The sequence below is a fragment of the Besnoitia besnoiti genome, chromosome IV (assembly GCF_002563875.1).
Source record: "Besnoitia besnoiti strain Bb-Ger1 chromosome IV, whole genome shotgun sequence".
Lineage (NCBI taxonomy): Eukaryota > Apicomplexa > Conoidasida > Eucoccidiorida > Sarcocystidae > Besnoitia > Besnoitia besnoiti.
The window spans coordinates 129,885-152,059 of NC_042359.1; the positions used below are offsets into that span (position 1 = coordinate 129,885).

Consider the following 22,175-nt stretch of genomic DNA (forward strand, 5'->3'; position numbering starts at 1 on the left):
GATGATATATGATGTCTGCTCCGTAGGTTAGTCTTCTGAATTCATCTTCGACCTTTCGAGAAGCACGAGAACCGCCTCACGCTACAGCGTGGGTCGAGAGGCAAAAGCTGCTGCTGAGCCGGCAGCCTTTCGTAACGTGTCATGGCCATTCTCCTATAAAAATTGCCTACGCGCTCTCCACGGTATTCGCTTCGTATGCAGCAGGGTCAGCGAGATGCGCGGCCGCTTTTTCCGGTTAAAGCAAGAGCACACTAAGCGCGTCTTTCTGCTCACGGAAGAAGCTGCTTTGTACGTACAGCCCCTCACAGGAAGCACGCGACCCTGTCCACATTTCAGCTTGGACATCGTGCTACGCACGCCTCCGATTGTTTGAGAACCAGTCGGTATACAAAATGATGCGAGTGAAACCAGTTTTCGGGCTCGCTGTCGGCTGCTGCCTCGCGGTGAGTAGAATTTACTTCTTTATTTCCGTGCGGACAGTCATTCCAGCGGCAGCTGCTGGGCCACACGGTCCTTGGCGAGGTCTTGAGGTCTGCGCAGGCTGAGAAATTTGATTTACGATCCGTACTCGTGCCAAGCAAGTGCGTTTGACGCACTGTGAATGCGAAACTTATATTGGGGGTTGCGTTGCTCCATCAGCTCACCTCTTCACCCCTTGCACTTCCAAGACGCGTGGCAGGCGAGCGAGCCCATGCCAGTAGACATTTTCTACAAGGTTCCTGGTGGGTTTGCACGACTGTGGCTTTGCTTTTCAAACGTCGTCCTTCAGCCTTGTTCGCAATCAGTGTATGGCGAAGGGGACCTGGCAGATGCGCTAGCGAAGGCGAATGACAAAGCAAGTATGGTGCTACAGCCCAGCACTAGTGAACTATAGTAATGAATGCGGTGTCATTTGCATTTTAGCGTTACTTTCGGAGGTTCGAAATATGACATGAAACCCTCCACCACCGGTGAGTGACAAGAAGTGTTCCAGCTGAAGCAAGAGAAAGAGAGAGAACTAGAAACAAAGGTACGAAACACGACAGCCAATCCGACTGTGGTGTCATGCGCATGCTTGTTTACTGCAGGAATACTTGCGTTCCATCGCGGAAAGGAAAATTGACGGAATCAGGCGTCGTCTTCAGGTAATATGCTAAGAATACTATTTTCTTTCTGTGTCACCCATCGTTGCTGGTGAAGCTTGTGCGTAGCGGGAAGGGCACACGTTATTGATACCGCCACGCGAAAGTCGCGTTCAACGCGGGGCTACCTCGGCCGTGCGGACGGGCTTATGACCTGCCGTGTAATTCCTTCATTGACTAACGTGGAAGAGGATGTCTTCCTGCAATATATGTAGCAGACACTCCCGCGCACAACAAGGCCGTGTCTTCTATGCAAGGTGATAACATGGCCTATCCTGTATGTGACACTGACGGATGCTCGTCGGAAACGCGAAAGAATACAAAGGGAGGACAAGCAAACATCTGCCAACCCACGTGCCGAGAAGAAAACGGACTTCGAACACGGCTGCTAGCACGGAAGTACTGCCACCTTTCTCTCTCAATAAAGCCGGTCATGACTGAGAGCAGCATACAATATTCTAAATCGTTATTGGCTGACTGGTACGAGCACCGATACATTATTCCATCGAACCCGGGCGGCGCAGGAGGGCTCTGCCAGGCACACAGAGTGTCAGCTTGACACTACAAAACGTACTGTCAGTTCCTTAAAATCTCCTGCAGCAGGAGATCTTCGTCATGAGGCATGTATGATCAGGCCCGATTCGCGCAGTCGCGAGGTCCACGAGCTTGCCACGATTGCCTCCATTGATGCAGTGTGTATGAATATGACGGGTCCAAATACCCGGTCTGTACAAATCACCACACAATTATACCGTCGTGCGAACATGCAGGCTGCCATGTGTCCTTCGTCGTTCCTCAATCGGCACGAATAATGATGCGCACATCGCATCATACAGTTGAAGAAGCCATTTTGGGGGCAGAGTCACATCCGTAGTGTGTGTTTTCTCCCAAAACAAGTCTTGCTCAAAGCGGCGCATGGCCTTTATTCACCTGTAGCGTGCCTTCGACAAGTTCCCTGTGGCGATGGTTCGGCACTGGGTAGAAAAAGACAGGTGGGAAAATACATATTTTTGCAAGTAGGCAGCAACCTGCCAGATCGGGGCCGGCCCTTTCTGCATATTCGTGGTCAGGTTGGGCCTCGCCTCCACGCGCCTCCGTATAGTCAGAAGCGGTTCGCGCAACGCCTATGGTATCGGTGCAGATATTCGGGGTATGCTCCCGTTCTTGCCGTCGATGAAAAGAGCAAGAAGACGAATTCAGCTGGCCACATAACCATGTAAACGTTGCCCTGGTCAACAGTGCGGGACCTGCAGGATGGATACATAGATATCACAAATCAGGCATAGACTAGCCTGACACGAGGCGTACGCTATCGCGAGGGGTAGAAAGAAAGATGGAGCATTCACATCACGGAATGGAGGCGCGGTTAGGGGCCTCAGCATCGCTGACATACAATGGCGCTGCGCAAGTAAAGCATCTAACAATCTATTTTCAGTACCTGTTCTCTCAATGGTTTTCAGTGCCGCATTCGGTGCGCCTGTGAGTAGTGCCAACATGTGGTCTGCGTCGGGCGAAAACTTAGCCACCTGCGATTTGATAATTCTGAAGGCGTCCACCGCTGGGTCTGCATCGTACGATCCCCACTCGGAAAAGGGCCGCCCGACATGGCGGAGAACGAAGCCTATCAAATCGTGCCCTATTAACAACGAAACCTCAAACATAAATTCTGTCGTGTTGCGCTGTCACTGGCTCTGCTTATTTGTTCATTTGCTCCCCTCCCCCCCACCTACTCATTTGTGACTAGTACTATGTGCTCTACACAATGATTTGCCACTCAATAACGTGCCAGTGAAGGGAAGATGGCTCTACGCGTGCTGAACGTGCGCGCGCTGTCATTGCGAACCATTGAAAAACAGAGCATGATCCCAGAAAACTGAGCACAAATGACACGTACCGGCAGAACAACCGACGATTGCATTCCCGAGCTCGACGGCGTCTGGGCGCTGCATGCCCATGAATAGTGTCGCGTTTGCCCGCAGAAAACCTGGCAAAGGCTTAACAGCCTCCATATCTACATCCGCGTATATACCTGAATCCAAGCACCGCTCGACAACCATGGATGTGCTCAGATGCAGCCATACCATCTCGCATCGCCACCCTCTCACATAGCACCACGCACAGTCACTCTCACGGGCTACCGCCTCGCGCCTACAATAATGTAATCATAGCCTGTGTATACACTCAAGACAGGCTCGCGACGAAACGCGCGACTGACAGCCAAGACTGGCAGAACTTGCGTACAGCAAGGAGCTTGTACGCACGTAGGTTTGGAACAGGTAGCGTTGGAAGGGCGCATGAACGGGCATTAGGATGTCAAGTCCGTTCCTCACCTCCATAATGCCACAGAATCAGCAGTCTTGCGATATCCGACTTGGCCCCTAGGCATGACTCTGTGCGGTACATCTCGATCGCGCGGTTCAGCGTCAGTGAATAGGAACTAGGATTCTGTCCCCCACCGCTGCTTTCGCACCGAGTGAGATTCTGCTCGCTTCTTGAAACATGCACTGGATCTCCGCCAGCGGAGCCTCCATATTGAGAACTCCCAGAGTGTACGTTCTGTTCTAGTGTATTCAGCAGCAAGCCGACCTGCGCGTCTCTCCACAAAGTCTGGGTCAAGTCCGGGTTGTGTCTCGTCCACGATCTTCTAATATGATTGAAAAAAGGTGGCACAGGGTCGTCTCCCAGCCACACAAAGTGAAGGAGGGGAGGAATCTCTTTCTCACAAGCAAGCTGTGTCCAGCCAGACTCAACGGGAGAGTTTTGCTTGAGGCTCGGCAACGAGATGGCGGCGTCAGCCCCAAGAACATCGGTCGAAGCACGCTGCGTACCAAGTGAGGGAGTGCCCTTCCTATCGCTTCTCACCAACGCTTCGTTGTCGTGTATGTGCGCCTCGTGTATGGCTCTCAATAAGGGCAGGGCTAAACCCGTAAAGCAGGTGTCAGGCACCTTGTCCCCTGTTAATGCTTCACATTTTGAGGGTTGTTCCTGCTGTGGGAGCATTACGCCACCGTCCTCTTGGAGGGACGGAAATTCAGACGTAAGCCTAGGAATAGAATCAGCCACAATCTCATCCTGCTTCTCGTCTCTGGACAGCCGCAACAGGCCATTTTGAGCAGGATCCACACATAGCGACTCCAGATTTCGACGCACAGCGGAACGCCACCACAGATTCTTTAGCATGGAAAACCAGACGTTGTCTTTTGGACTCCAGAGGTTGAACCGAATTTCGGAAGCAGGTGGGAAGTCGGGCAAGCCGCTTGCCATGTTCTTTCCATGAGTGTATTCCACGCGTGCTCCGAACTTGCAGACCAGTAAACCTGCAGCTCCGGCTTGTGTGCTGCCGCGGTAACGAGAGGCCACTCAGCCACATGTCATTCACTGCATCCTGGCCTTGAGAAACACAGCGTGAAAAGAAGCGCGCGTCACCAACGTTTCAGCTAGTGAAGGTCATTTGGGTTGTGCCCAGCAGAAGCGAAATGCGAATTCAGCAACCGAGGTACGCGTACAGATTTCCAGTGCATGCAAGTGTGCATTTTGCCACTAGGCATTTCTGCGCAGAGCTCCTTCTCTGACCGAAAAGATGCCCGATAGCACTGAACACAGAGTTCGGACACTTTTGCAGATTGATAAGGGTGAAGTGTCATATTTAACCAGAACGTGGATGCGAGGGTGTCGACCGGCACATGAACTGTGTATGCGGCTCGTCACAGACGGTGTGCGGCGCGGTTCCGTTGTGACATGCGTTGTTGTACTCTGCGGGCAACTGTTCACAAACTTGTTCAAATTTTGTTTTAACTTAGGAAGGGAAAGGCTTACGCGGCAGTGTGCAAACCGTCCAAGTGCAGAACCTGTTCTTATATAGTGCGCAGCACCCGCCGGAGCTGTGTGAAGGGCAAGCTGTGGTGCATTTGGACGAGGCCGCGCCGGGCGCGGAGCTTCCGAGAGCCAAGCACTGGGGCGATGCCGCGTCGGCTGCTTCACCCGTGATGGAAATGTAAGTCTCTGTTGCATTGTCGCAACAGTTGCTTTCGACGTGACGTCAGCACCGTGTAGATCGGCAGCTAAAAAGACTATCTAAGAGAACCGCTGGCGTCACCGGCTTGTGATCGTGATAAAGGTAGCCTGGACAATACGCCGCGGCCCAGCAAAGTATAAAAACGCGCAGATGCATGATATCTCAATCACTTTGGCACACTGTAGGCCCTGCACACTATAGGCCCTGCACACTGTAGGCCCTGCACACTATAGGCCATGCACACTGTAGGCCCTGCACACTGTAGACCCTACCACAAATGCACTGCCAATGACACCACGGCGCACAAAACGTCATTTATGATGGGACCTTGGGCGAGCCGCAACGCCACAGAGTAGGGAAGTTGCTGGAAAACGCTGGCGCGCTTGCAAGGCTACATTCGGTTGCCAGCTACACAAGTGTAGTAAAAACCTGAATTGAGCGAGCGCAGGTGAATTGTCATTTCCTCGTCGTGCTTCACGGTCTCATCCGGTGTCGCGGCGCAGGCAACCGGATGCTGAGCGGGTTACTTTCCTTGCCTGTGCTATAGGACAGCAGACGGGGCTCGCTGTACAGAGATACAGGATGAGGAGGCGATGCAACGGTCGGGAGAACGTAGTCTATCAATGTGGTTCAACCACATTGATAGACGCGGTGGCGCCATATCATATGCACGCCCTTTCTGATGTCACTCAGGGCAGCGGTCACAACAAGCTAATGCACGCCGCTTTCTCTAACATGCTGATTTGTTTCGTAATGAAGACATCCCAGCCCTTACAATGAAGACAATACCACTCTGACGCGAGTGAGTTCTCAGCTGCTCTTATCGCACGCGGTTGTTTACATCTAACTTGCCATTGAGTTTGTGCCGCATATGCGCCAAATTCTTCTTCTCTTGCTGAGTTTCCGCTTACTCAGACGTAGTCTTCACTTGCGCCCCTGTCGCTGAGTTCTGTCGACTGCGATATGTTCGCTTGCTCACCTCCTTTCTTGGGCAGCGAAAGACCAGCCATTTTGTGTGACGCTCTTTCTTTGGTGCGCGAGGAGCGGCGCGCGAAAGTCCCAAAAACGGCGGCGGGCTGAGGGTCTTGGGTAAAAGGCCTGGCATATCTCAAGAAAAAAGAGTCACTCTGATAAAATCCATATGGGTTGGTTGACTGTGGATTTGCAAATCTTTCGGATGTCTACGGAGACCTGCTGGACTTTATTACTTGTCAACTGGAAATGACAGCTGTAAAATCCACATCAAAGTCCTCTGCTAAGTGCAGTGCTCCAGTTCTCCTGTGTTGGCTGGCCTGGCAGCCTCGGCTCGGCTGTGCTTTCCAAACTCGCGGTGACTTGCGCAAGCGGATGCCTTTACTCTTACAGCTCAACAGTCAGGTTCGAGACCCGGTTCACCCTATTTACATACCAAGGGGGGGAAATAGAGATGCTACGCAGAGCCTGAGACAGTGAATTCTCTCGTCGATTTTCTGCGTTCTGCCATCGCGAGTCGTCAAGGGACCGCCCCAGGGATTGCGCTCCCTGGCGCTCCTTCTTTCCTAACTCCACCACACGTTGCGAGCAGCAGGGTATCATTAGGAGCATTTGACTACGTAACCCATCCTCGTGTTGGCGTCCATGCGTCCTCCCTGTCCTTTGCAGACAACGGTCTCACAGGTCGCGCTGCCCTGCGCGCTGAGGTGAGCGGCTTAGTGTGGCCCGTTTGTGTTGGCTTTTAAAAGATCCCTGGGGGAGCGGGAGTACGCACACTCCGCTAGTGTGAGCGAAATACCAGTTTAGTGGCACAAAACTGCCTGATACAAGACCTGGTGCATGTTTAGTTGTCGCGCGTCACTCTAGCACCATGGTACGTGGGGCAGCATCATGCTGCTTCCGCCGTCCTTCTCGTGCAGACTGTTTCTCCTCGCTTCTGCATTCGGGGTCTGGTCACCCCACCAGCACTTTGGCTGAGGCTCATGGCACCCCGGTGACCGCCCCGTGTCGCTGCCCCGTCTCAGAGGCTGCTTATTTCTTTCATCGCCCTTCCCAGAGCTGAACCCGTGATGAAAACCAGAGTCGTCGGTGCTTCCGTCGCCTTCCGTAGGAGCGCGAGTGGATGACGTCATCACAAAGCGTTGGCATTTCTCGCTCTCCCAGAAGAAAGTCTCAGGCTTGTCGCTTTCGCAAGTGCGCTCTGCGCCGCCCCACTGTTCTCCGTCGCCTCCCAAGCTCATACTTGTCCTCCGACTGGAGTTGCTGCAGCTGCTTCCCGGCCCCCTGCTGGGGACTCCGCGCGCTTCTCCCGCTCGGCGCTGGTGGCCCCGATCGATCGGACCAGAGCGGACGTACGCGGAATCCAGATGATCTCGAGGCAGCGCGGCCGATCTGCCGCCAGCACCTCGTCCCACGTTCTCTTGGAACAGCGCCGTCCGCTCTGCTTCGCCTGAAGAATCCTGGCTGCGTGCGCCATGCGCAAGGGATCGCAGCTCGTGGGCTGGGGACGACGCCTTCGATCGCACGGCATGGTGCTGCGCAAACGGACTCGGGGAAGAGGAGACATCCACAGCTGTGCTGTTCCACAGGGCGCGGAACGGTCTATGCTGAAGGAGCTCGAACTGATAGATGACGCGGCCGCTCGTGCCGCGCTGCTGCTCGCGCCACGGAGGCAGAAACAGTTCATCGCAGTTCTGCAACATGGGGCAGTCCGACGAGGGCTTGGACCTGGGATCCCACTGGAGCCCAACAGGAAAGTGCGAAAAGTCGTGCCCAGTTCCGGAGTGTAGTGCTTTCCGTCTCTTCAAATGTCGCTCGACATCTTCCAGCGACGCGGCCCACGGGTCGCTCTCCTCCTCTCGGTCGCCTTCGGCAGTTCGTTCTCCATCTTGTTCACTGTCAGTAGAATCACTCAGATTGCTGAAGCGGTGCACGAAGGGCGGCGGATAAAAAGTCGTCGTGGCGGCTTGGTCTCCTCTAGAAAAACTTTCCTGCTCTTCCTCAGTGTGTCCGCAGGCACTTGGAGAATCTCGAGGAGTTTCCCGCTGTGGAGACTCCTCTGTGTACGGCTCTTGCTGCTGCGGCTGCTGTCGGCGACGGGCGCGCTGGCGGCGCTGCTGCTGGCGCTGCTTCCTTCGCCTCTGCCTCTCCGTTCGGGGTCGCGAGTCTGGCTTCGCCGCTTCGTGCTCAAACGCTCTCTGCGAGTGACTGAGTCTTCCCCCGACGTTGAGGACGACCGGGGGAGCAGGCGGGAGCGGGCGGGGGACGTCAGCTCCAGGAAGGTCTCGCGTGCGTTTCTGAGCGTGACTTCCTCGTCCGCCATCGAGGGAACGCCTCTGAACCGGCGAGGCATCAGGGGGGGAGGGCTCTGGAGGCCTTCCCTCAGTGGGCACGGACGGATCTATTCCCTGAGACCGCTGATGGCCGACGACCCCGAAGGGGGTGATGGGTGACGGCGGGAGGCGCGCAAGAGACAGAGAGCAAGGCGACGGAGTCAGCTGGCTAGGAGGATGCCACTGAGCGCGGCTGTTGAAAGCAGGCGACAGAGCGCTTTCCTTGCGTGACGCATCTGTGCCGACGGAGCCAGGAGACAGCTCCCGCGAGACGCGGGGACTGTCACTGCTCGCCACGCTTTTCCAGTCAGCTGCGGAGGCGCTGTGAACCCGGCGGGGTGACAGCTGAGAGAGACGCCGGCGCGTCGACGTTGTTGGAACTGAGAGGAGGATAGGGACACGCAGACGCCGAGGCGTGCAACATCGACGACGTCGGGAGAGCGGTCGTGCGAAAGAGGAACGATGGCGGACACTCCCGTAACTCTCCGGTCGCGATGGGGATGCATCTCTTGCAAATCGAGAAGACGAAGCTCGTGCACTCCCACGTGAGCTGTCACTACATTTCCGGAGTCTCGACAGGTGCTCCTTTCTGTGGGCGAGAGGCCGGAGTCGATCCGGCGAAACAGATTCCCTGCGGCGGGTGTCGGGAATGGCGCGCCCAGGCGAGTCCATGAAGTTACGTCCTCGGCTCACGCCGCTGCATGTCGCTTGCGCTGAAGACTGCCACCACTTGCTCCGTGGGCATGCAGAACGTGGGAAGTATCTCCGTGACTCGTCTGTTGGCGTGTGTGGTGAGTGGGCAGGCGAGTGTCCCGTGTGGCGTGACCTTGAGCTGTCTGCCTGTCGCTTGCGCGAAAATTTCGCTTCTGTCAGGGTCAACGGTAGGTGTCCTGCAGCGGGAGAAACGCTGCTAGGTCTGGCCACGCGTCGAGATGAGGCGTGGGTGGGCGGCCGTGGTCGCCTGTGTGGCATTACACTGGAGAGAGAGGGAGCGTTCGTGTTCATTCGCGGCACACTGCATGGCAGGGGGAATGGCAGGAGGGGGGCTGACCTATTCGGGGCGAGCGACGCTGCTGGTTGCCCCTGTGATTGCCGTCGCTGCCGGCGCCGGTCCTGCGGCTCTGGGGGATTAAACGTACCTCCTTCCTCCATCGTGTGGAATCCAGTTGGCATGCTGTCGCGAGACAGGAGGTCAAAGGCCTGTCGGTCTTCTTCCGGGGGGTGCGTGAGTCGATTCGGGGAGTCGTGACTTCCGTGTGTCGAATTTCGCCGAGATCCTCCATTCTCGAAGGCATGATCTGCGTTGTAGTCCCGGTAAGGCTGTCGTTCAGAAGGCCACTTCGAGCTATCGCTTGAGTCCCCACGTTTAGGGTGCAGCACCAGCACCACAGGCACCTGCTCTGTAGGGCGTCGGGGCTCAGGTGGTAACAAAACTCGTGGCTGATTTTGTGGTGACGAGATGCCTCGCGGGCCCCCTGTTATATCCACACTGGCGAATCCGGAGTCTTCACAGTAATGGTCAACGTTGCCATGCTGATGGCGCAGGAACTCGGCTGAACTCGTCGAACTACCCTGTAGCACCTGAGATGGAACACCTCCTGGGGAGGAGTCCGTCGCAGAATGCAGGGGCCGCACGTAAGCTGGCACCCTGCAGGAAGACAGGTGCAAGCTGGCATCATCTCGCGGAGCAGCGTGAGCCCCCTGTGCAATGTGCATGGCCTCTGCCTGATGGAATGGAAATTGAGACAGAGCTCGCTTCGGATCGGGAGCCCGTATCCCCCTGCCGCCTGCGGCGCCGGAAGGCCGTGAGAGGAACGGGTCGCCGCCGCCCCGTGTCTCTTGTTCGGTAAGAGGAGGAGGGGGGGGCGGGCCCCGTCGAGAGCCAGGGAATGTGGCGTTGTTGGGAGCGGGAAGCAGGCCAGTTCTCATTTGCCGGGGCGCAGAGCTAGGGGGAGGCGGCTGAATCCTCGAGACGCAGTACAGAGGTTGTCCCGATGGCACTGTGGGCGGCGCTCTCGGCGCTGGGGGCGCTGGCGGACCCGCGTTGGAGCCAGGGCCACGGCGAGGAAATGCCAGAAGGGGTGGGTTCGGAGGGCACCCAGCAAGATGCCCGTTACGGGCTGCCATTGTGGGAGGGGGCACTGTACGCAGAACCTTTGGCGGTTCTGGTGGTGGCGGGGGGGCAGGCACATACGACGCGTGCATGGTACGGAAGAAAGGTCTGGCAGGACACAAGCATCGATCAGAATGGATCAGGGTGCCATGTGGATGCCGGTGTCGACTCGCCGGCCTTGCTCAAAAGGGGGCACTACTAACCAGAAACGCCTTAACAGCAGCGCTTTTACTCAAAACTCACGCCGTTCTTGCTCAGACAGATCGGGAGCATGGCAGGAAGCCCGATGCTGTTGAAGCGCCGATTCGTCACGCACACTGCACAACCGAATGAACCGAATGCTGCGCCTACTCTGACGAGCACTGGGCTGATGTACGAAATCTGCAGTTTCACACACTTCGGATGATTCCCTTCTTTTAAATCTAGGCGGAAGATCGCTTGGCATAAAAGGTGTTTTCACTCTATCATTTCCCATGTGCCTCTGCTTTGTCTCTTTGGAGAATGAGAACAATAGATCATGAACAGCAATGTGTCATCAGTTAATGCAGTGCCGAGGCCAAGCGGAATGAATGTACGCACAAAGGAAGGAAGTGCAAAAAAACCAACATCCTGAGGGCTGAAGAAGGCACAGTCTGCTCAGTATTCACGAGCGGAAAAGCGGACAAGACATTCAGGATAGGCAGACGTAAAACAAGTTTCTCGCTGTTCGTGCACCAAACCGGAAATTCAGGGAACGCTCAAGCCAGATTCGGAATCTTAGATGCAATCCTAGTGGAAACTGTTTGGTCCTGATCGTGGACCTTGCTCCAGACAGTTAAAAGACTGACAAGACAACCTTTTTGTGACAAGGCTTGAGTAATCTGGTGATTAATGACGCACAAGACAAAACAAAGCCAAAATTGCACGAAGATACAAAAAAGAATTCAACAGCCTGCTTGAGAGTGGTGCATCGCCGATTTCACGCAAAAAGCTAAATGAGGATAACGTGTTGTCACTTGCTGCGAAAAGGCCCATTCGAAACCAAGAACCATCAGACGCCGGTGGGGCCGCCCTCAAGGCTCTATCTGGCAGGCGAGGCTACCCCCGAATCAACGGACACGCTCAGACGAAATTCTGAACCTACTAAGAATATACCCACTCCTCAGAATATTAAACGTGAATCATGATGGCACAGCTTTGAGTTGTGCGTTTATCTCATGGGCAAAGTTGAGTAAGTAACGAATTTATTTGCCCTTCCTTTGCGTTTTCCTCTCTAGATCACGGAAGTGCCCGGCCTGGTGCCCTGCAAGGCATCGGCACGTGGTGCACACCACGCAGTGCACCTCGCACTTTACGAAATCGATGGCAAGGCACTAATTGGCACTTAACAAGCAGGAACCCGAAACCATTTTTCCGTTATGTACCTGCGTTGCAATTCCATTCCGGAGGTCTTGTGTCAGAGAGCATTATTGATTCTTTAGTGAAACAGGGGGGAAATGCACTCGTGCGGGGCATAGTAGTCACGCGCGCGCACGAGCGACCCAAGGCAAATACAGCAGATTGATCAGTTGACATGTACCTATCTAAGTTCACTGCGTGTAGGTGCCGCTTTTTCGCCTCAGTGTGTTCCTCGAAGCTGTGTACGGCAGCAAAATGACATGAGCGTCCGCAACAATTTCCCTCTCTAGTGTGGGTGCCGCTCGAAGGATGCGAGCTTCAACTGAAGCATCCACAGATATCGTCGCTCTGTTGCCAGCTATCCATGCTGAGACCGGCTGCACAGGGCAGACGGTTCAGAATGTAACATCCTTCGTCGAAACGTCCTTTGCACCAAGTCAGCCTCGCTGGTATTGCAAGTGCGTCTTTATGAGGCTGCCGAAAAACAGGGTGAGGGGAGCAGCGCCACGAAGAGTTTGAGAAGCAGGTGCCTATTTGCCTTGCTGGAACTCTAAACCCTATTCATGCATTGCCATCCCGCCCACAGAGAAAACTCCTTCCCGCGTGGTTTTCTTGGTGCACGAGTTTGTACCTTTCAAAACTTGTTACAACGCTATGTTTACGTACGCACGCGGCGTTCCTGACAGGAGGGCAGTCTATCCGTGTCCAGAGGCAGGACTTCCAACGGGGCACGAATTCCAAAATATGCGCATCGTCGAAACTGTGGTCACACTAGCACCTCACCTGCGTGAAGTGCCGGCCGTCTGTGCTGCACTTCGGTCTTGTCCTAGGGGAGTATCTCGCTCATTATATGCTCATGCGGTGATATGTAGGGCTGACTGAGCATCGTGTGTCAGAACTGGTCACACGCCAGGAACTCCCCCTGTGACCTGTTTGCCCGGCCTTAAACACTGCGACCGGGAAGAAGCGATTGCAACGGCTACTGGATCCTCGTCCATGTGTGTCAGCGAAAACCCGAGTTGTTATATTGAGCCAGAATGATGCATTTACTGTGCCGTGTTCGACCGTGATAAGCGAACCACTTGTTGGCAAACCAGTTACACAACGGGAGGACCGCTGCTACCGTGCCGCAGCGCCGCTGCCGCTAACCGGGTGAAACGGTCTTCGCTGGCATGGGTGTGCGCGTATAAACCTCGTGAGCGTAACACTTATGGTTACCAACACAACCCAACCGTTTATTTTATGACTGTTCCTCCGTGACTGACATTTGAAGCACCGCGAAAAGCCTTGAATTAAGCGTGAAGGAAAGTTACGGACAAACACAACGCTGGGAGAATTTTCCACAGATTCCATACAACTCATTGACAAAGGTCTCGCGGTAATGGTTGGCACCTCCAAATTCAGGAACATGTGAATCACTGTAAGAGAGGGAGACGTAACGTGCCCGACGAAAACACAATACACTGCAACAACAAATGGACACTCAGGATCATCTGAATGCCGTCTGGGAGCCAGAAAACTAGTGCCGGAAGGACTGCGGCGGCGACAACCTGAGAACAGCATAGAAACGCAGAAATGGCGAGACACGCGTCGCCAATGCTACATTGATGAAGCTTCAGTATGACTCCAACAGCCGCACTTCTATACATGATTTGGTTGTCATGTATCTGCAACTGACGTGAGGTTAAGACGGTGCATAGCACACCACACGCTACTCCAGAAGCTGAAACAAGACCACGGAAACACTTAGCACACATATGTCTAACCCGGAAACACGACAGAAAAGTACTATTTCGATGGGTGGTGCGCATGCGTTGAAAATATCATCGTTGATAGCTAGCTACAGGTTACGCTGCAGTTGTTCTAGGTCTGTTGTAGGCTGGTTTCCAAGCATTTGCTTATAGGCAGTCAGACTCGCTAGGCCGCGGCGCGGAAAGCAACGAAATGCTGCCTGTCAACAACCCGACAGTCGTTTAAGTGTGCAGCGCGTGAATGAACGGTAACCTCTCATTCGAGGGAGACCTGTTGGCAACCGTCCCCAAAACGCGACATCGGTCTAAAAACGATCTAAACATGATGAGAACACTTCACTTTTCAAGGTCTTCTTCCCAACGCCTGCGAGTTCCGGACTCACTCACCTGAAGCGATGCCTGCACTTTCGGTGCGAGGGGGGGACACGCCACTCCCTGGCCGTGTTTCCCCCCGACGGTGGAAGACCATCCCATTTGAGACTCCTCACGTATCGACTGATACAACAACCATGAGCACATCCAGATGGCGGGAAGCAGACACAGAAACATAACTAAACCCTGTACGAGCAGTTCATCTTCGGCAAGGATTGAGGCAAAAACCAAGACGCGCTCAGAAAAAGTCGAAGAGTGAACACTCTCCACAATATCTGTATGTGGAAACTGGCCCTCAGGCAGGGGGAAGGCCTGCAGCGACGGGAAGAGTACCCATCCACCCAAGCGCCAAACCAGGCTGGAGTCATCTAGCTCGTTGCTGCGGAGGACGTAATTCGACCCCGCCATTTTCTCTCTGAGTGAATTGTTGCTGTCTGCAAACTGCAAACACATCAGAAGCGCAGAGCAGCCAAAATGCGAAGAATTCATCAACCTTTGGGCCTCAGAATTCCCCCCTTGCCACCAACATTTAATATACCTACGCACCCAGCACCCACCGCCTTGCGTTTTCCTTCTGTTCTGTTGCCTCTCGCTGTCTCACCGGGCAGTGACGGCCTTCCGCAAGCTCGTGAAGCCCAAGCAGGCGCCAGACCGAAAGCCCCATAGGCAAAGCGTCGAGAAGAAGGAAGAGGAACAACTGGCACCACAGCAGCACCAGAAGGTTTTGCCGCCTCCCGCGGTCGCAGGTACCCCGCAGTTCCTTTCCACTTTGCACCTCCGTTCGGGCACCTAGTCCCTTCTTCTCAACCTCGGCTGTCAACTGTTTCCCGAAAGCCCTGGGCTCAGGGCGATGGGTTCCTTGTCGCCACATGGCTGTGGCGAGCATGCCCACAACGCTAATAAGAAGCATGACGAGGGCAGCTTGGTGCGGTTGGTGCACTGCCAAGAACAGCAGAAAGCTGACAAAAATTACAAAGGCGCAAAGGCCAAGTGAGGCCCCTGCCACCGTCTCTCGCATCTTGTTGAAGCAAGTCCTCTGCTGCGGGGGTGGCAGCTGGCTCTCGTCAGAGAGAGCCTGCGGGCCTGAACATTGCCCACGATTGCTTCCCACCTTGAAAAGAGAATCGGCAGAGCTACCCTGCGGAATTTGCCCACTACAAGAGTCTCGCGCAGCGGGCCTTGCGAGCTTGTCTCCATCGCACGGCTGTGCCGCTGGACATCCTGCGTCGCCTCGTTCACTGCCGGCTAGGTGAATCGTTTCCGCAGATCCCGCGAAAAGCGAGCCGCCGTCCTTTCCGCTGCGACGCGAGCACAAAGCGAGGCATAGCCGCCCCGCAGGGAAGACGAGTCGCCTCAAAACAGACAGCGCCACGCGGAGGATGCAGCAGACAGCCCGGCCCGCATGCATCAGCAGCCAAAACAGCGAGACTGCCAGCCCCAAAAGGACGAGCAAGAGACTGACGGGAGGCAGGGGGGGGTGCATTGACAGAAGGAACGAGGAAGGTGGGGCTAATGCGGAGGAAACGAGTGCATCCAGGAGTCCCCCTGGGGGAGCCCGCTGGGCCTCCGCGACTTCAGACCGGCAGTAGCTTGCGAAGAATACACGCGAATGGCAGAGTACTGCGACGCTGACGAGCGCTAACATGCCGCAGAACAGCACAGCGGAGAGGTTAACGTGGCTTCCAAATCTCAAACAACCGCCTGGAAAAGTTGCGCTGCGTCGTGCGGGGTCCGCGGACGTCTTCAAATCACGGGTTCCGCCTTCCCTTTGCGGGGTAGAGACGTCGGTCGAAGACGGGAAGAGGAGGAAAAACGCGACGGCCAGACCGGACACGGATATGAGGAAAGCGACAAACAGGGGCAAATACATATGCAGCAGATTTCGAATCAAGGACAAGGGGGAGCCAGTGACTTCGACGACAAGTTCTGCATTCCATTCCTCGTGCTCGGACTGGGTGGCGAGTGGAGAAAGCGAAGAGGCCTGCGTCGCCTCCACAGCGCCCCCTGGCGTTGTTCTGTGACGCACATCTTCAGTCACAGCATCGACGTGGGTCGTCGGCAGGAGGATGACAGGCGTAGTTTGAGCTCGAATGAAATCTGCCCCTCCGTCGCAGACCTCGCGGAACAGCGCCGCGTCCTCCTTTCCACTAGCGCCTATCCCTCCGGTGTGTCCGCGTTGTTCTTGGCTGTCGCTCCTCCCCGCCTGCACCCCTCGCCAGTCTGCATGTGTCTCCTCGCTGTGCGCTCCTGCACTGGCACACGGCGTGGTGCGCGGGGGCATATATCGGGGGGCAAAGACATTCGGCGAGCTTTCCGCATCTAGCAGCTGGAAGTTTTTCGCAAAGTCTTTGAAAAAAGTTGTCCAAGATTTCCCCGTGTCTGCGCTCTTCTGCCCTCCTTCGCCGCGTTCTTCGCTGGAAAGACGGAGACCTCCTACCTCTTCCAGCGTCGAGCCGGGCAGCCAGCTCCAAGTCCAGGCATTCTCCCGGGGGCCCTCCCGCAGAAAGCATCTCTCTTTGAGAGAGATCTTTTGCTGCTGCACGCCAATTTCCGCAGACACGAACTGCGACGAGGGGTGACTGGCATCCTCTCGTCGTCCGCCAGGCACCGCCGTCAACGACTCGGGCTCCTCCCAGACCGCCAGGAGGATGTCGACCTCGTTGCAGAAGGTGCGAAAACTGCGGATCTCCTCGTTGAGGACGCCGCGCGAGGAACCGGGGCGCGCAGGCTGCTGCTTGACGAATTCTACTCGGGTCCGGTACTGATAGGGGAGGAAGAAGGCGAGGGAGGACGGAGACGGCAGGAGGAGGTAGGCGGGAGAGGACAACAGCGCGCGATGCGAATGCGACAGTTTAGCAAGAGGAATGCGCGCGGACATCGGGAAGACAAGCGAAAGGAGGAACTGCAGAAACGGAAACTGGGGAAAGGACACTTTGAAGAAAGGCAAAAAATGGAATGACAGCTGATACAGAGCCCTGGGGTCTCCCGCGGGAGAGGGAACGGGAACGGAGAGATTGGCAGCTTGCCTGTTCGGCCCTGGTGAGACGGCATTCGGCTGGAAGGATGCTTGGCTCCCTGCTTTACGTCCAGATTCCGCATCAACATGCGCCATGGCGCCCACGATTCCCGGTTGCCCTAGAGGTGGGATGACCGCGTTTTGATTCACAAGAATCAGAAATGCGACGTCTCCGTCAGGGGACACGCCCACTTGACCCGGCGTCTGACTGTCATCCACCGGCCTGTGACGGAATGGAAGCGAAGGAGGGAGCAACCAACCGCACGCCTTCACCGGATAAAAAAGAGATAGTGAGGGCGGCAGGAAGAAAAACGAAAATTGGTGGGCTTGTTCCGCATCTTTCCCGCCAGACACGAGGGCCTTAGGGGTCGCCAGAAAAAAGGCGAAAGGGAATGATGATTGAGACGACCCTGCCCCTGAACTGTTGGAAGCTACAGCGAGGCGGAGCTCTTCCTCGTGGGTTCTCCGCCCCGAGGCGCTCTCTGAAACAGGAGTCGCGCAGTGTCCCGAAGCAGAACACGAAGAAGAGTCCCCAGAGGCGCGCGCAAGAAGCTGTTCGAGGAAGGCGGAGATCTCGGATATCACAGACTCATCCAGAGTTTCGTCAGCGGCGCTTGAGGCACCAACGGTTTCTCGTAGCTTCACCTGGCGTCGACAGACTGGCAGGGAGCCTTCGTTGTAGTCGTCTCCCTCACTTGGCCGCTGGAAAGGTGCGAGCGGCGCGGGCTTGAGTCCGAAGAAAAAGGGCTTCTGAAAGCGGGCGACACGATGCTGAGAGCGTGACTCCGCCCGGTCTTCACTGCTTGCTGACCGCCCTGCGGTGTTTTGGGCTGCGCCAGCAGCGCCTTGCGAGTGGTTTTGGCTGCCAAATGAATAGGGATATACAAGCACGGGGGGCAGTGACGACATCAGGGGCGACGAGAGCGCGTCAAGTGACGAAATCACCCTGAATACACCTTCCCCTGAGATGCCGGCGGCGGGGCCCTGCTTTATTGTCACCACGTCACCGGCGTCGCGCGCTTTTTTTCCATCAGCTGGCTCGTTTTCTGCGAGAGCGCCGCTCTCCATCGCCTGCGTACTGAACAAAATTTCAAGTGCCCTGTGGAGACGGGCCTCGAGGTAGCGATCGGTGATTGGAACGGCCTGTGGAGCAACGCCGCACGACGGCGTTGCTCCACAGGCGAGTGCAGAGATTGCGTCCTGCGCAATCTGTGCACTCATCCCTCGCGAATCTGAGCGACTCTCAGCGGCAGCATCCCTGGAAAAAGAAGAACCAACTGAACCGGCAGGAGTGGCGTCGCGCACCTGGGTCCGCGGCGACAAAGCTGTGGCGAGCGGCGACACCGTCAGAGTCTCGACTCGTCGCAGCATTCGCTCCACAGGAGACAGAGCCTTCCCTACATGCGACTTGTCGGCGCACGCAGCAGGGGATTGCGCGGCAGGCGAATTCGGTCCGGCTAGGCGCGCCCCTTCTTCATGCTCTTCACTCGCCTGTCCCTCGTCGCCCAGCTCCTCGAACACGGCTCGTTCCCACGGAGCCGAGCCGGGCTGGAGGCCAGCCGCTAGGGCAGCTCGCTCATTTTGGCGCACCGCGGCGAGCAGCCGTTCCTGCTCTCTGAGCATGTGGGCAAACATGAACAACGCCGGCCGCGACCACATGATGTTGTCGTGTGTGTGCTGGGTGTGCACATCTCGCGCAAACGGCAGCAGCAACGAGAAGAAGTGGAACTGCGAGCGGTATACGCAACTCGACGCCGCGCCGCCAGCTTCTCTGTCCACGGGTGTCTGGAAATCGCGAGTCTGCGACGAGAAACGGCGACGAAGGGACGGCGGCAAAGCGGCCGCCGGCGAAACAAATTCATCGATCCATCCGGAAGAAGCTGAAACAAGGAAGGCCCGCGAAGGGAGACAAGCTGCAGCTGCGGTGCTTGGAGAACGGCTGGACACCTCCAGAGAGCTTTGGCGTCCCAGCGGGTCTGCTCTGCTCCCTCCAGACACGCCGCCGCTCGCAAGCAGCTGAGACCCTCGGTGTTGGAGCCCGAACCGCTTGCGGACATCCCGCCACAGGCGTCGGTAGAAGAAGCGAAAGGGCACCGACAACTGAAGAACGGGAAGGCCGCCGACCGGGCTGTTGAGCAGTACCACTGTCAAGAAAGAAAAAGACGAGAAATCAAGCTGGCGCGATGCTGGCGCGCGCTTGTCTTCCGTCCCAGAGGCACCGGTGTCTGCATGCGTAGCAGCAGAGTTCTCCGACAAAGCACGGCCACCCGAGGGCTCGATGCGCCAACGCCTGGAAAGAGCTCTGAGAACCGAGAGGCCTCCCATGGAGTGCCCAAACACCGTCAAGGGCGGGGCTAGCCTTTGCGACACCCCGGTCTCCGGGAGGGGGGCGTAGAGCGACTGGATCTTCTTAATGCAGAGGAGCACAAACTCAGCCTGAGAAAAAGCCGCAGCAGAACCCTGGCCCCGCAGCATGAATGACCTGCATTTCGTGCGACAGAAGAAACGCTCAATGGCACACACACAGGCGCTCCGATAGGTCGACTTTTAGAATCCAAGGGATGCGCTTCCGGTTTGACCCATGGCAGGGAACAAAAAGCCACCTGGCGCACAGGTGAGAGCGACTGCAGCGTGATGTGTGAAGAGACAAGCGGGCCGCACGGGCCTACCTGCTTCTCGATGATCGCCGGATGCAGGCCGCTGGGTTCGCGGTGGAAGTCAACCACGTAGACATGGTGCACCACCTTGGTCTTTCGGCCGTGTCGGTGTTGCACATTCTTCGCCTGTGAAGCAGAGACCTGCTGCTGGCGTTGCCGCTCGTTGAAGTCCCCGAGTCGCGTGCCGAAAAGGTGGAGTTCAGTATGTTCGAGTGGGTCTGCTTCATGTCCCGAGGAAGACAACTTGTCTCTCCTCCGTTCGTAGAAACGCAGGAGCTTCCCCCAAGGAAGGACTTGCCGCCAGTCGCCCACGTGCCCTGCGACCATCAGGATGGGATGGAACTCGATTTCGTCGTCTGGATGCTGCGTCGTGTTGGGCCCCTCGCGGAGCGCATCCCCGTCACGATGCCTGTACCGCTTCGTCTGGCTTAACGGCTGGCTGAAATCGATCGGAGGTTCGCTCTCCAGACTCATAAAGAGCAAGCCGTAGTGCGTGTCTGCGCGCATGGCAGCGCAAACAAAGAGGCTGTTGTGTGCGGTCCTGCAGCCGATCTGGGCAAAGTCAAGGCAGCACCTGTCTCTGGGGAAGCAGCCAGTTAGCACAGACAGAAGGCGTGCCAACGCGTGGTTAAAACCCACCGAAAACTGTGGAGAAAATGCGGGATCGGCGACAGCTCGCCCAGGGCGGAAATGAGTCACTTTCTGCCATCTAAAGATATATATGCAGGGGTGTTCGTTAGCTCTATGTAGAGTAGCGGAGCGAGGCACACATGCAGTCAACTCACGACGTCTGACCGCGAAGCAACAGCTCGCCTGCCCTTAGCAACAGGATCGCGGCAGACCGGAATCTCTTATATTTAGCAAACCGGCACTCAGCCTCGGTGGCGCAAATCCCTTAAACGCCCCTCAGAGATGGAAGCCTCCTCGCTGACAGCTGCGGCTGTGGGCGGGTCGGCAAGTCTTGCCGCACGGCGGCTGTTTGCCTCTTGCCGGATGACCTTACTTGGAAGAGGCACGCGGTGAAATAGGCCAGACGCGCGAACGAGATTGCGTGTGTGGTTGACATGGTAATACGGCGAGAGTCCACAAAGCAAAACGAAAGTTACGACGAAGATGGCGGCGTAGAACACTACTTTAGACGCGAACGCCGGGAGTGACGAGGTCACTCGGTGGAGAAATGTAGGCAGCCATAGCCGGCGATCGTCGAAGGATGTATCCTTCTCACACGCCGGGGTTTCGTTGTGTGTCTCGGCTCCTATAGACTGTGCGGCGGCCGCGTGCGACAAGTCGGTGCCATGCAAGTCGGTTCCATCTCCCGTTTGCCCAGCCGCAGAGTCAGAGCCTGCCCGCTCTAGAAACGTTGTACAGGCTCGGAGAGTTGCCGAGCGTGAGGAAAGAAGCCGGTTGGAAGAAAAAGTGGTGCCGGAATCCTCTCGGCGTTCGCCGTCGAACGCCATGCTGAGAACTGTCTAGACTCGAAGACGAGCCGCCCCCCCCCCCAGAGGTATCGGCCCCCAGGTCCGGCACACTGCACACTGCGTTGCTGGGCCCTGCACAGAGGCAGCTGCATTAATGCACCAAACCCTAGGTGCTTATCGTCAGATCCGCTGTGACGCACACAGCGAGAAACAGAAACCGGGGAACTGGCACGGGGGTCACCCTGTGTCGGGCGCCACTAGTGAAACTGTAGCAGTCGACTAGGCCAACGCTCGAGAGCTGTTGCAGCAGACATCGGCCGGATCGGCACCTCGACTTGTCAGAAGCAAAAATGTTTTCATGAGAGGCAGTTAGGAACGAAGCACCCGTGCGAGAAAATATACGGAATCTATCGTCGCATTTGAAGACGCGTTGCGGGCATGTACGCGTCGAGAACAGAAGGCTCCGCTCCGCTGCAGTCGGAGCCGCTCAGACGCTTTCGAGGGCATGCAGACACACGACACACTCCTCAAGGCAACTTGCTTTTCCTCACGCGTGCTAGACTTACATTTCTCGCTAGAAGAGCTCACCAGCCTTCCTTCCTCGCAGTAAAGCTTATCTCACTTGACGCGTTAAGCTTGGCAACGCGTCCAAACTATATTTAATGCAACTGTCTTGGTTTCTTCTTCGTCTTGGTGGTAAGGGGGGTGCCGATGCAACGCTGACGTGAGAGAGCAACAGCTGAACGCATGTTTTACGCCAGGTCCACGCTTTCTGAACCAGTGGCGAAAACAGTGTATAGCTCAGCCATATTTCGTCCAAACATAGAAGCTGCGGAAGGAAACTAGCATTTCCGTGCGTTATGTCATAGGATTGGCTAGTTCCTTCGTATATTTCCAGGAGGCGTACGGGCGAGTGTTTCCGGAGCGCCGTAGCGGCTGCTGGAGCCGCGATGTACATCATGTTTTTGAAGTTTTTCAGCAACGTCCCATCGAATTCAACTGATCTTTTCTTGTCCCTAGTGCTCATTTT

General features: G+C 56.1%; 3 protein-coding genes across 3 annotated transcripts; 1 reads left to right on the top strand and 2 right to left on the bottom strand.

The window, feature by feature from the left end:
• Positions 1-601: 601 nt before the first annotated feature.
• Positions 602-874, top strand: BESB_051580 (uncharacterized protein; the record flags this gene model as incomplete). Its single annotated transcript, XM_029363593.1, has 1 exon — positions 602-874. The coding sequence occupies one exon, from the start codon at positions 602-604 to the stop codon at positions 872-874; it is 273 nt and encodes a 90-aa protein (XP_029219516.1).
• A 6,097-nt stretch (positions 875-6,971) lies between these two features.
• Positions 6,972-10,646, bottom strand: BESB_051590 (uncharacterized protein; the record flags this gene model as incomplete). The annotated part of the gene is made up of 1 exon (XM_029363594.1): positions 6,972-10,646. The coding sequence occupies one exon, from the start codon at positions 10,644-10,646 to the stop codon at positions 6,972-6,974; it is 3,675 nt and encodes a 1,224-aa protein (XP_029219517.1).
• Positions 10,647-13,346: 2,700 nt separating this feature from the next.
• On the bottom strand, positions 13,347-21,184 carry BESB_051600 (PGAP1 family protein; the record flags this gene model as incomplete). Its single annotated transcript, XM_029363595.1, has 5 exons — positions 13,347-13,481; positions 14,070-14,495; positions 14,656-19,506; positions 19,740-20,224; positions 20,731-21,184. 5 exons carry the CDS (start codon positions 21,182-21,184, stop codon positions 13,347-13,349), a joined length of 6,351 nt encoding a protein of 2,116 aa, XP_029219518.1.
• Positions 21,185-22,175: the final 991 nt, after the last annotated feature.